The sequence below is a fragment of the Microtus oregoni genome, unplaced genomic scaffold, assembly GCF_018167655.1.
Source record: "Microtus oregoni isolate MIOR12 unplaced genomic scaffold, Mior012 000016F_ref0000370, whole genome shotgun sequence".
Lineage (NCBI taxonomy): Eukaryota > Metazoa > Chordata > Mammalia > Rodentia > Cricetidae > Microtus > Microtus oregoni.
The window spans coordinates 41843910-41857409 of record NW_024543075.1 but is presented as its reverse complement, the minus strand read 5'-3'; the positions used below and the strand labels follow the sequence as shown (position 1 = coordinate 41857409).

General features: G+C 38.0%; 2 protein-coding genes across 2 annotated transcripts; both read right to left on the bottom strand.

Annotated features, from left to right (window-relative positions):
• Window positions 1-3204: 3204 nt before the first annotated feature.
• Window positions 3205-4149, bottom strand: LOC121457886 (olfactory receptor 51I2-like). Its single transcript, XM_041666950.1, has one exon. The coding sequence runs from the start codon at window positions 4147-4149 to the stop codon at window positions 3205-3207; it is 945 nt and encodes a 314-aa protein (XP_041522884.1).
• Window positions 4150-12131: 7982 nt separating this feature from the next.
• On the bottom strand, window positions 12132-13076 carry LOC121457892 (olfactory receptor 51I2-like). Its single transcript, XM_041666956.1, has one exon. It carries the CDS (start codon window positions 13074-13076, stop codon window positions 12132-12134), a length of 945 nt encoding a protein of 314 aa, XP_041522890.1.
• Between the last annotated feature and the right edge of the window lie 424 nt (window positions 13077-13500).

The window sequence follows — 13500 nt, the reverse complement described above, 5'->3', positions numbered from 1 at the left end:
ATCTACATACACATTTCTTCTTTTCTTTTATGTTTCTCTTTTTATCAACAAATATTAATTATACATAGTAATACAGTTTGGTGTGATATTTTAGCGCATTCCTGCTGTATGCCTTTTACCCACCCTCCCCTTCACAACCTCTAGTAATGAGGGGGCTACATCCAAGTCACTTCCTCAAATTTCCGCATAAGGCAAGAACATGTGGTATTTAGGAGTAACTTCAGTGAAATGATGTCACCGGTGAAGTAAATCTCCACAGACATTATGTGAAGGAATAACAAAGACTGAATGCCACAAAACTATATATTAAAGGTAAATACAAGTGAAAAGAAACAAGATTCCTGGGTGTTGGAGATTGAACCCAGGGCCTGGTCCATGCTAGATGAGAACTCTGCTCCTGATCTACATCACAGCCTTTATGGTCTTGACATCCAGTTCTTATTATTATTGTTAACTGAGATGAGCTGATCCTTAAACATTGACAAAGTTAAAGCTTAACACATGGCCAATGGCTTTTTCTATACTGAACACAACTTAACACAAAGCCAATTTTTGAAGATGTAGAAAAGTAAGTAAAATATTTTTTAAAAATAAACAAATTTCTGCTAAACAGATATATCCAAAGTGAGTGACAGATAGTAGATTGGAAATATTTCATGCGAAAATTATTCAACAAAAATGGAGATATATCATTATGCTTCACAAGAAATACAACTCAGTATTTAGAATCCAAATATCTACAAAAACTTTTACAAATAATATAAATGTTTCCAATTATAGAAAAGTGTTGTTGGAAATAAAACAGATACAAATTGGACAGTGTTGTTTTATTTATTATCAGACATAAATTTTTTCAAACTAATGAAGCTTCTCAGTTAAATATTATTAATGGTTCTTAAATTATTTAGAAGTTGACACACTATATAAAATATTTATTTTGCTAGTAATAGAAAATATATTAATTCAGGAAAATATTAAAAATCTCTTATTTATGGAGTAGATTTTTATTTGATAAGGAGTAGCAAAGCAGAATACATATTTGTTAGTATAAATGGCAAATACTTTCCACACTCAATATGGATACAGTTCTTCCCCTATAAAAATATAATCAAGTACTCACTTAGCATTCTTATGCCCTATTATATAACTAAGTTGCATAGATAAACTTGAGCTTCAATTATTTTCCCTGTATTTATGTATTTCTTTTGTGTGTAATGTGTGTGTGAGCACAAGCATATCAGTGCCATGGTGAGCAAACAAAGGCCAGAGGACAACTCTGTTCTAGCAAACTTTGTTGGATACAGGGATTGTACCCAGGTCATCAGGTCTCTGTGCAAGCTCCTCTACCTACTAAACCATCATGCTTGTCACAAAATTTCAACTTTAGAAATCTGAAAAATACTGAAGTCAGAAATATGGTTCATAATTTCAGAAAGAAAGAAAGAGAGAGAACACCAACCCTGCTAGTATGAATTAAAAGCCAAGAGTTCATTGTCATCCTTGGCATTTTGCATATTTGCATGTATATATGCAAATGTGTATGTATATATATATGTATATATATGCATATATATGGGTATAGAATTGCCTTCTCTGTCCCTCTTTCTCTCCAAATACTAAGAAAGTTGGCTTCTGCAATGACCCAAAAGATTCTTGGGAGAGAAGAATTTTGGCTGGTTTTGTTTTCTGTTTCTTCTGTAGCATGTTTCTGATTCCAAGCTGAATGTGTTCTGTGCTCTGGAGGATGCCCCACCTCATCTCTGCTCCAGCCTAATCTACAGGTGTTGCTTCCAAGCCAGCCTTCATCTTGCAAAACTATAGCACTCTCTTCTACCTGACTCCCTATACTCTTCTCTTTCGGAACCTTCTTTATCTTGCACAGGGCCCTCTTTCTTTCACTTAATGTGCTTTACTTCAGGTTTATTGTGCATTCTTTTGAAAGAGCTCATTTGATAAGAATCTTTGAGATTGGCAAAGACTTGGAGCAATGATGACAGTACTTAGACATCTCATGTCTCAGACTTTGAAACCAGTAAGTTTCTCTCCTTGTTTTACCAATCTGTAGCAAATCCTTCTTGAAATATATTTTCCTATAGTTGGAAATAAGCATATCTATATCTCTGTTACCTTCATTGTGTCATATGTAGGTTTTTATTTTACATTTCTGTCACTTAATTTGCATTCAAAAAGGGCCTTTAGGGGCAATGCAAGTGTATGCTCTTTTGTGTAGGTCACTGTCCTATTACTTTGCCCACATAGCTTTGCTTTCTAAAACTTATTTCACCGTCTTACCAGGAAAATGTAAAGAGATATCACTTTTTAAAGACTTCTGCCAAAAGTATCTGATTTCTCCATTGCTCTCCTAGAAGTTTGACTTACAAGATCCCCTGTTTACTATTTGGTGGAAGTCTCCAGCCCACTGTACTTAATTCTACCAGTTCCTGTGTCATACGGATTGTGCTCACATTTGTGAATCTTAGAAGGTTTCAGACATTTCACAGCTGTGATCCTGTGATTTCCCTGGCATCTGTCTTGTCTCTGTTGTGGTCTTTGGGAGGCCCTACTCATTGTAGAACATAAACACATACAGCAGTAGACTGTAGACCACACTGCCATGGCTTATGGACCACATTGCCGTGGCTTATGAAGGGAACTTCCCCATCCACTAGTCACTAATATCAGTTCATCTTCCACTCAGTGTTCCTATTAGCTTCTTAGGAGAAAGTTAATCTTTCCCTTAGTTGTGCTTGAGTGATGATAGCACATGTCACCATGATCAAATAGCTACTGTATAACTCAGAAGTTTGAAGTTTAAAGATATCCAAAACTGTTCTTCTTTTACCAGATAACATCAGATATATGTATGTATATATACATTATATGTATATGAGTGAATTTACTTTTATAATACTTGAAAATTTAGGTATTAGTGGTATATTGGAACCAAACAAGATCTAATTCAAGAGCCTTTTTCTTGTTTGATTGGAGAGAATTAATTTGCAGCAAACTATGCCCTAATTAGTTAGTCACATGGTGTTTTGAGTTGCAGATTGAATCTAGGCTATGTCTTGTAAGCAATGCATACTCCCAAATGTAGCTAAAAATACACATATTTAAAGGTCCACAGACTATCTTGATACATTCAAACATCAACAAAAACAAAAATGTCTAAGCTATGTAGTGTTCCATAAAGTGCATCTCCAATCAGAACTTGGTGCCTGACAGCATCTTGTGCAGCCTCCTGCGAATTTCCTTTGTCTTGATGGAATAGATAATAGGATTGAGCATTGGAGGTACAAAGAGATATACCAGGGATGTGGACTTGTGCACATACTCTGGGGCATGCTTTACAAATCTGTGGACCATTGACACACTAATCATGGGCACATAGAAGATGAGCACAGCAGAGATGTGTGACACACAGGTGTTGAGTGTCTTGAGTCTCTCTTCTCGGGAGGCAATGGCCAGCACAGAGCGCAGAATGAGCACATAGGACAGAAGGATGAGCATTGAATCTATACCAAAGGCAGAGATGACAATAAACAGCCCATACATGCTATTGATGGTCGTATCTCCACAGGGTAGGCGTATCAGGTCTGGGTGCAAGCAGTAGGAATGAGTCAGAACGTTGGCCTTACAGAAGGGCAGCCTCTTCAGTAAGAAAGGAAGTGGAAAGACCATGCAGAAGCTGCGTATAACAATAGACATACCCATGTGGGCCACACGAGCATCAGTGAGCACTGAGGAATAGTGCAAAGGGTTACAGATGGCCACATACCTGTCAAAACTCATGGCCAGCAGAATGCCAGACTCGGTCCAGGAAAAAAAGTGTATGAAGAACATCTGGGCCAAGCAGGCATCAAAGGCAATCTCTGGAACACGGAAACACATAGAAGACAGCACCGTGGGCAAAGTAGAAAAGGACACCCCCAGGTCATTGACAGATAGGAGGGACAGGAAGTAGTACATTGGCTGGTGCAAGCTCTGTTCCTCCTTTATGATGAAGAGAATGAGGACATTGCCTACAATGGAGATAGCATACAGCAGCAGCAGGAGGCCACTTAGCCAGTGCTCCAGACTCTCCATCTCTGGAAAGCCCGTGAGTATGAAGCTAATGGTGCTTGAGGTGTTAGTCTGGAAGCTCCTCATCAGGATTGCTGAGTAGCTACCTAACAACTGTAGGAAGATAGACCAGAGTGAAGTGAGATTAGGGCATGGAAAAAGTGAAGAGGTGGGCCAGCAAGTGTCTCAGGATAGGAGGGAAATGATGCCTAGATTCCGACACCAAACACCAGGAAGGATGTAGAAAGAACTTTTCCTTTTCTGAGGAGTCTTCCCTTGACTCTTTTTAAAACATTATTCTTTATTCTGCCTATGCCAGGTTATTTATAGATGCTTACATCTGTGTGACCTGGCCTTTTTTGCTTCTGGTTTTTAGACATTATCATACAGCAAGTGCTCAATGAATTCAGTTCTTAATACATTAAGGTTGAATTATTTTCTTCTATGAAAGTTATGACACTTTTTAGCTAGATTCTAAGCTGTCTGTCTTTCTCCTGAATTCAAATATCCCAGTAACTCATCTTCTCTCTGTTGTTTGAGCCCCTCATTTACTCACTGAAATTCAATATCCTCACTCTCTGCCACTCCTAGTTGCTTTTGATTTTGTTTCCTGTATGTATATGTTTCCTTGGGTCAAATATTCTCAAACTGAACTGTATGCTGCATTGATTTGAAGGGCTTACAAATGCTGTTCAGGCCACATTCATAGCAGTTGCATCTGGAAGCCTGCAAGATGGGCTAAGGAATCCACTAAAAAAGATAATGTAATATTTTCCTTGCCCTGTGTGACTTATTTCACTTAATATAATTGTATTTAGTACATATATTTTCTTGAAAATGACATAATTTTATTTTTCCTCATAGAATAATAAAAATTGTGCTTATACATATTATATATTTGTCACATTTCCTTTATCTATTCATTGACTGGCACACTTTCAGCATTTGGCTCTTGCTTAACCATATTTTATTCACTGTTTTTATCCTAGGTAATTACAGTGACAGACATGTGGTTCTTTGATTAGTGTCTTTCTCCTTTAGGAAATCGTGAACTCCATCATCACCCACATTTTTTTTATTTTCCAATTATATCACATTTGTGTTTATCTATTCAATAGAAAAGCATGCTCCACGACATATGTGAAAATCAGTAGACTACTTGCAGAAGTTGTTTCTCCCTTTCTACCATGTGGATCCCAGAGCCAAGCTCAGGCTATCAGGCTTGGTGGCTTGTCTTTGCCAGCCACACTATGTCCCATCTCCATTCCATTCATTTTATCCTCACTGCTTAGGCAGGTAAATTGATGTACAAATCCCCGAACTAGGATTCAGAGATTGCTAGTTCTAGTTTTAAACTTTTGAAAATATTATTAAATTGATAAACTGCTTTAATAGCAATATATTAACACCTACATTTTAAGTGTAAAATTCTTGATACAAGTAAATTAATCTGAACTCACTTTCCCAAATATCAACTGTAAATTTAAATTTCTATTAAATAGTTTCTACATTTAAATAATATGAAAATTAATACAGAATAGATCACTTAATGTGAATATTCGGGTCTCCAGTGCAAGTCACATGCTGAAGAAATACAGATAATGAAGTAGCAATGAAAACAGATTCTTGGAGAGTTAGAATACCTGGTCCTGTCTCCAAACTATTATCCTAATTCCAACCAGTTTCCCAAACAAAGGCTCTCTTCTTTTGTAACATTCATGTCTAATCACCTAATAAGAATAATGGAGTTATTCACCCTGAAACACTGATCCCAATCAAAACTGTTTATGCCCAGCAATCAAATTAGATGCCTCTCTGAGGCGCCATGCCAGAACCTGTACTGTAAATGGAGAATCAGGACAGAATAGTGGGGTTGCAATCTCTTAGAGCTAGATGCTGAACTGACAGCCTTTCCTGAAATCTGTGTGCTAGTCACTTCAGAATCCAGACCCTGAGAATCCCTGTGAAAGAAGGGCTAAGGTCCTGACTTACATCTTCAGTGTAGATCATAATCCGAGAGTTGGGAAAGCTGTCCCTGGGCATCCCTGTGAGAGAAGGGCTACAATCTCACTTACATCTTCAGGGTAGATCAGGATCCCAGAGTTAGGAAAGCAGTCCCTGAGCATCCCTGTGAGAGAAGGGCTAAGGTCCTCACTTTCATCTTCAGGGTATATCTAGTAGCTATGAGAAAAGAGGTGGTCAAGATGCTTGCCCAGAGGAGCAACACCAAACAAGTACTCTACATCCTCGCACACAGCTCTGCTCTTCATTACGTGTTAGTCTAGATTCACTTCCTGCTCTGGGATCTATGAAGCTGTCTCTTAAGGGTCCCTTGGGCCTAGCTAGGACAGCCTGGGGAGCTGGCCAGAGCAACGGAAGTGTGAAAACTCAGAGCTCTCCTGTGCTCTGTCGTTTCTCCCATCCAAAGATATCAAAGAAGTTGAGAGTAAAAGCTGGAGTGATCCTGGAGCGATCCACATGTTCAGCTCTTCATTTGGTAGAACTGAGACTCAGAAACAGTTTATCCTGTAACTCTAACAGATCTGGGAAGAACCCCAGACTCATGGATTCCACCTGGCTCTCAGAAGAGAGATTTTTCTGTGAACTGTGCCATGACTCAAACAGATATCAAGAAAGGAATAACATGGCCAGTAAAAGTCTAGTTATGTGGTGTCAGGAAACAGGGCAAAACTTCCCTGTCTGTCTGGACAGCCACCTGACTGTTAAGTCTTCAAAGACAAGAATCTGCTTGACAACTTTTGACCATGTGGCCAGACATTCAAAGCTAGCTTCCTCAGAATGGTTCGGCAATTAAAAATGACCCTGGTTTAGTGCAGCTTCATAACCATCTGTAACTCCAGCCACATGAGATCCAATGGCCTCTTCTTGTGTGCATGTGTACCAGGTACACACAAACATTCATGCACATAAAATGAAAATTAAAAAAATAAATTTAAAAATACATTTTAAAAACTGAGTTCCTTCTTTAATTAATGCCATTAAGTTTATTTAATTCTTTTGGTTTTTGGATTTCTTATTTGTAAAGTGAAGGACAAATTCCCACAAATTTGAGCATTTATAATCCAAATCACACAGCAAGAGTTTTGAAACTGTTGGAAAACTTGCTAATTTTTCTCCCCAGCAATCAAGCTGAATAGTAGAAAGACCAGTTTTCTCTGAACACAGATTGACTTCTAAGACATAAATTTAATTGAAAGTGTTAAAATTAAAAGAGTTCTGGGCTGTCATATATCACAACCAAACTTTATAAGGGAGAAATAGAGACTCAGGCTGAAAAGTTTGCTGATAAGCAAATTATGATGATTTACAACATCCGGATTTGGATGTAAATTATCCTGCTGCACATCCAAAACATCTTCACTGTCCATGCCCTTATCAGAGCTAGAGGATAAAGAGTGAACGTGTACTCCACCCAAGTATACAACAATGAAGAAATCTTATGAATTCATTTGCTTCACCTAAGATAAATACTAGATTGTTGAGTAAAGAAGCTAGGATAACAGAAAGATGTAGGGCCCGGGGCTGCCCTGGTTCCTGGGGTGCATCTGCGAGGACAGTTTCTGGTTAGCTGACAAGCATTCTGTTTGTTCCTGCATTTCCCCTGCCCCACCTGGTGATTAGCAGTAGGGCATTGACTCCATTGTTAATACGGTAATTTCCCACCTTCCTGGGTGGAGGTCCTTGTGCAGCAGTTAGGTAGATAAGGACTTCCCCAAGTCTGAATAAACGGGCTTTGGGCAGTTGGCTGAGCTCCTTTCAAATGACCCTGGTCTTCTTGTGTGTTCTTTCAGTCTCCAGGCCCTTGCCCGACTCGCCTACGGTACAGTGGCGTGCAAACTGTACCAAGGGTGTAACACAGAATCCGGTGTTACAGAAAGACACATATTTTAAACCCGTTTATGCTAATTATATTTAAATACAATTTTATATAATGAAATTTTCCTTATTGGAATAATAAAAACTATTGAACTGTCTTACACCCGAGACTTAATTTTAAATATAAAATTTATATCTAAGATAAAAATTGAGGCTGTGTATAAGCAAACACATACTATCAACAACTAAAAGCACTGATACGAAGTAAAATGAGATTTGAAGGACATCATCAAGAAAGTAATCACAAAGGGAGGGTCAGAACTGGTCCACTCACCACAGAATTTCATTCACTAATGCATTGCTTTCTGGAGTTTAGTACATATCCATTAGAGTTTCAAATATGGCTTCTTTTTAATTTAAAAAAAATCATTGAAGATCTGAAAAACAATTTCTCAAAAGTTAGAAGACTGTAGCTATACAATGCAGCTGAATTAGAGTTTTTTAGGTATACCCAAGAGTGGCAGAGAAAGGTCATCTAATAGTTAAATTTCAATTTTTGAGGAACCTCTGTACTGATTTCCATAGTGCCTACACTAATTTACATGCTCACCAGAAGCATACAAGGGTTCCCCACAGCCTCTTACACATTTGCTACTTGTTTTCTAATATCAGCCATTTTGACTGGGTGAAGTGGAACGCCATTCTTCCAAATTGTACTCCTCTAATGTTTAAGAACGTTTAACTTATTTCCTATGGTTTGGGCCTTTTAGAAGGACAAAATGAGCATATCATGGAGATAATTGCACATCTATTTATTGAATCCTTATTTACAATAGCAAAGATATGGAATATGCCTATGAATGGATAAAGATAATATGATTGATATATATGAGATGGGGGGAGGAAGGAATGGAGAAATCTTCATTAATCTGTAGAAAATGATGAAGATACGTCATTAACAGGAAATTTAATACAAATGGAAAATAGACTGTTAAACTAAATAAGTCAATCTCAGAAATAAAATGATCATGTTTTCTTTTGTTTGTGAATATATTTTGTGTAGATGTATAAAATGATACGTGTATATAGGACATGAAACTAAAAACAAATCTGAAAGAATGAGCATTGACTCAATGGAGGAGCGGAAAGAAAAGGGAGGAGAGAGTATTTTCAAAATACCCTTATGGCCTACTTTTATACAAGTATCATTATGAAATTCATCTGTATGTACAATGAATATGTACCAATAAATTGTACAAATGAACAAGTATGTTGTTTTATGTACTGAATTGAACCTGTGGCACTAGAAATCACAGCCCGCAAACTTCAACTGGCCTCTTCATTTCCTTTATCATGTTAATGCAGTGTTTTTTTTTTTTATTATTTTACTCCTTCCTTTTGGGGTCAGGGGTATTTTAAGCAATTGGAAATTAAATGTGGGTAATTTCAGTATTCACTGGAACTCTCTACCAGTAATATTCTATGTTTTCTGTCTTACTATTTTCATGTCTTCATACTCTTTACTTGTATTTCTAGTCCCCATGCCCCGACCCTGGCAAGTGGTAATTTGTCAAGGCTGGTTCTCGACACTTGTTGAGGGAGATGGATATTTCTAGAAAGATCCACACAACTGGTCAAAATGCAGAGAATAAGTGACCATAGGGTTCCCAGAGTCCAATGGGACATAGGTGACGCAACTCCTATAGCTCAAGCTTCGGGAACATCATAGAAAAGGGGTGAAATGAGGATAAGGGCAGTAGTTGTTCAATACAGTCTTTGCACTGGCCTGGCAAGTCATTCTCAGAAATTCTCAACAAAATATCTGCCAGCACAACACCTCCTGAAAAGACAACAGGTGTAAACATTCAAACTTGGATGAAGGAATACTTTTTCACCCTCCTGTACATGAAGAGCCTCAAGCAGTCAATGACTGCTGAGGTAGAGAGAACCAATATTTGTGTATCTATTCATTTTCTTCTGTTTTCAGGGATGAGACCCCAACCCTAAGCACTGAATCCAAAGCACAAGCAAACAAGAGTAGCAGTAATTAGATTCAGTCAGAAGTGTATGTATATATGTATGTATATATGTGTACTCTCTCTCTCTCTCTCTGTGTGTGTGTGTGTGTGTGTGTGTGTGTGTGTGTGTGTGTGTGTGTAGATGCGGTCATAACTCAAAAGGGGGTAGTTGGAGAGACACAGGAGGGACTGGAAGGTGAAGGGTGGAAATAATGCAAATACAGTGTTCCCATGTATAGAATCCTCAAATAAAAATAAAAACCTCTTTTTAAAGAAGACATGAAGTTCAGAGGGGGTTGGAATGGTGAATGGATCTGGGAGGAGTTAGAGGGAATACCTATGGAAGATTGAGAAGTTAAAGGGATGAACATTATTAAAATGCACTGTGTACATATATTAATTCTCAAAGAATTAATAAAATATTGTAAAATAAAAATTACACACTTTATGATAGTAATGCTTTTGGATGTTTCTGATAAAAATAACTCTAATGTATGTCCCCTTAGAAACAGAATTTCCACTTGGAGAATGAAAGTCACAAATAATTGAGATAAGTGAGAGACTCAAAGACTGAGAGAAACCAGCCCATCATCATCTGCAGGGAAATTAAAAATATATTTTAACAAGAAATCATGAATTAGGAAAATCTGCATCTAAACATTGCCTAGGTTTATGAGGGAGATATTCCTTTAAATCTACTATTTTTTACACATATCTTTCACTATCTTACTAACTAATATGAAAAAGTATACTGAGAGATTTCTAAAAACATGGTGCACTTTAATCCTATCATGTATGTAGTCTGTATTACTAGGGGGGCTGAAACAGGGGCAGCGACCTGAGAGATGAAACAATATAGCTTTGTACTCCATGTATATATGTGCTTATAAAACACGTATACATTCACTACAGTCTCTCTCTTTCTCTCTGTCTCTCACACACACACTACATTGCAGGCATGGGAAGACATAGAATGTCAAAGTTTCATTTTAAATTGGGTTGCCTTTTTTAGAAGTTGGACTAATACTACAGTTTATTAAAGGTGAAACTAAATTTTCCTCTTTTTTATGCCCACTGATTAGCTTCTCTAAAGCATCTGTACCATAAAGTAGTACATTATTTTGTCATCTCTAAAATCAAATCATCATCTTATTTAATGCATGTATTTTGTTACATAGCCTTTTTAACATTTCAATTCTTTTATTAATAGATACCATATATAAAATTGCATATGATTTAAACTAACAAAAAGTTTAGTTGAAAGCCGGGCAGTGGTGGCACACGCCTTTAATCCCAACACTTGGGAGGCAGAGGCAGGTGGATATCTGTGAGTTCGAGGCCAGCCTGGTCTAGAAGAGCTAGTTCTAGGACAGGAACCAAAAAGCTATGAAGAAACCCTGTCTCGAAAATCAAAAAAAAAAAAAAAAGTTTAGTTGAATTTCAAAATTACTAAAGGTGAGATCTTTTAATATGATTTATATGAAATAATATCTATCTAGTCTAAAGGTCAGAGGATGCCATACTGTATAAAATGTTTATGCATATTTGGTGTGCATTGTGATAAGGAAAGAAAGAAACAGAAAATTCAATGTCTCTTGACTAAACTCTGGGGAAAACAATCTAATTCCCATTATGACAATGTTTCTATGTTAATAAAAAAATCCAAGGTTATGTAAGATTTTTTTAAAAAGCAGGGATACATTGTGACAGAATAAGAGAATGAATACAAGAATATATATTTTTTTATTTGAAAATGACAAAACAGAACACTTGCTTTTTTGCTAAATTTTGACGTGACCTTTTTACCACACCAAAGCCTGTTGGTATGAATTGTAACCACCACCACCATGATGCTATCATAATACAACATCTGATAGCAAGAATGCCAATTAAAAATATGAGAGAGAGAGAGAGAGAGAGAGAGAGAGAGAGAGAGCTGTTAAAATTCCAGGTCAGACTTTAATCTGACAAAAGCCTTTAATCCCAGCATTTGGAAGGCAGAGAGGCAAGTCTTTGTGAGTTCCAGGAAAGCCTACAAGAGCTAGTTTCAGGACAGGCTCCAAAGCTACAGAGAAACCCTATCCCTGCCTCCAAAAACCAAAATAAATAAATAAATAAATAAATAAATAAATAAATAAATCCTGGTCAAAGCAGGTCTTCAGAGAACAACGTGCTGCAGTCAGGGTAAGCAACACTGACCTTACCTTCTCCAGCTCAAAACTTAGTCCCCAGCAGGATTTTGGAAAGCCTTCTACGAATCTCCTTGGTTTTTATGGAATAGATAACAGGGTTTAGCATTGGAGGCACAAACAGATAAACAAGAGACAGGAGCGTATGCACATACCGTGGGGCATGCCTCCCATAGCGAGCAGCCATAGACACACCTACCATGGGCACATAAAAGATTAGCACAGCACACAGGTGTGACACACACGTGTTCAGGGTCTTCAACCTTTCTTCCTGGGAGGCAATAGCCAGTACGGAGCGAAGTATGAGTACATAAGAGAGGAGAATGAGAGCAGAATCAAGCCCAAAGGTAGAGATGACTATGAAGAGACCAAATATGTTATTAATGGTGATATCACCACAGGGCAGGCGAATCAGATCTGGATGAAGACAGTAGGCATGGGAGAGCACATTAGCCTTGCAGAAGGGCAACCTCTTCAAGAGGAAAGGTAATGGGAAAATCATGCAACAACTTCGAAGGAAAACACACATGCCCATCCACACCACCCGGGCATCAGTGAGCACTGTGGAGTAGCGCAGTGGGTTACAGATGGCTACATAACGATCAAAGCTCATGGCCAGCAGGATTCCAGACTCCATGAAAGAGAAGAGGTGGATAAAGAACATTTGAGACATACAAGAGTTAAAACTGATTTCTCTTAAGTGGAAGCAAAACACAGCCAGGACTGTGGGCAGTGTGGAGAAAGACACACCCAGGTCATTGATTGACAGCAGAGACAGGAAGTAGTACATGGGCTGGTGCAGACTCTGTTCTTCTTTGATGATGAAAAGTATCAGGGCATTGCCCACTATGGAGATGGTGTAGAGGATGCCCAGGAGCAGAAACAACCAATGCTGAGAGGTCTCCAGCCCTGGCAGTCCTGTCAAGATGAAGGGAGGCAACCCAGAGCTGTTGTGGGCTTCACCTGCCATCATGGCACTCCCTTTTAGATGCTTAGACTTCTGCCCTATAAAGAAGACAAACAGGCATTTCTTGCATGGCCTGAGGCCAATATTATTTTCTTTCTCATATGTATGTACTCGTCATTTAAAGAAATTTTCACTCTGATAGCACTCAAGTTTATTTCTCATCGAAAAACAAACCTTCTGGAAACTCTTTAATGTCCCACTGAATTTACCTGGAAATAGACATTTGCCTTTCTTCTTACCAGTGTCTATTACTTTTCCTTACTTTTGAGACTATGAACTCATCTTATTGATATACTGAAACTAGTCTTTTCTAGTACCAAGATAAAATTCTTGGTCTCAGTGACTTCAATTATTATGCCCTCTTTTGAGGCAAAACACTTACTCTTCAGACCACAATCTTTTCCTCTCTCTACATTTTAATGAAACT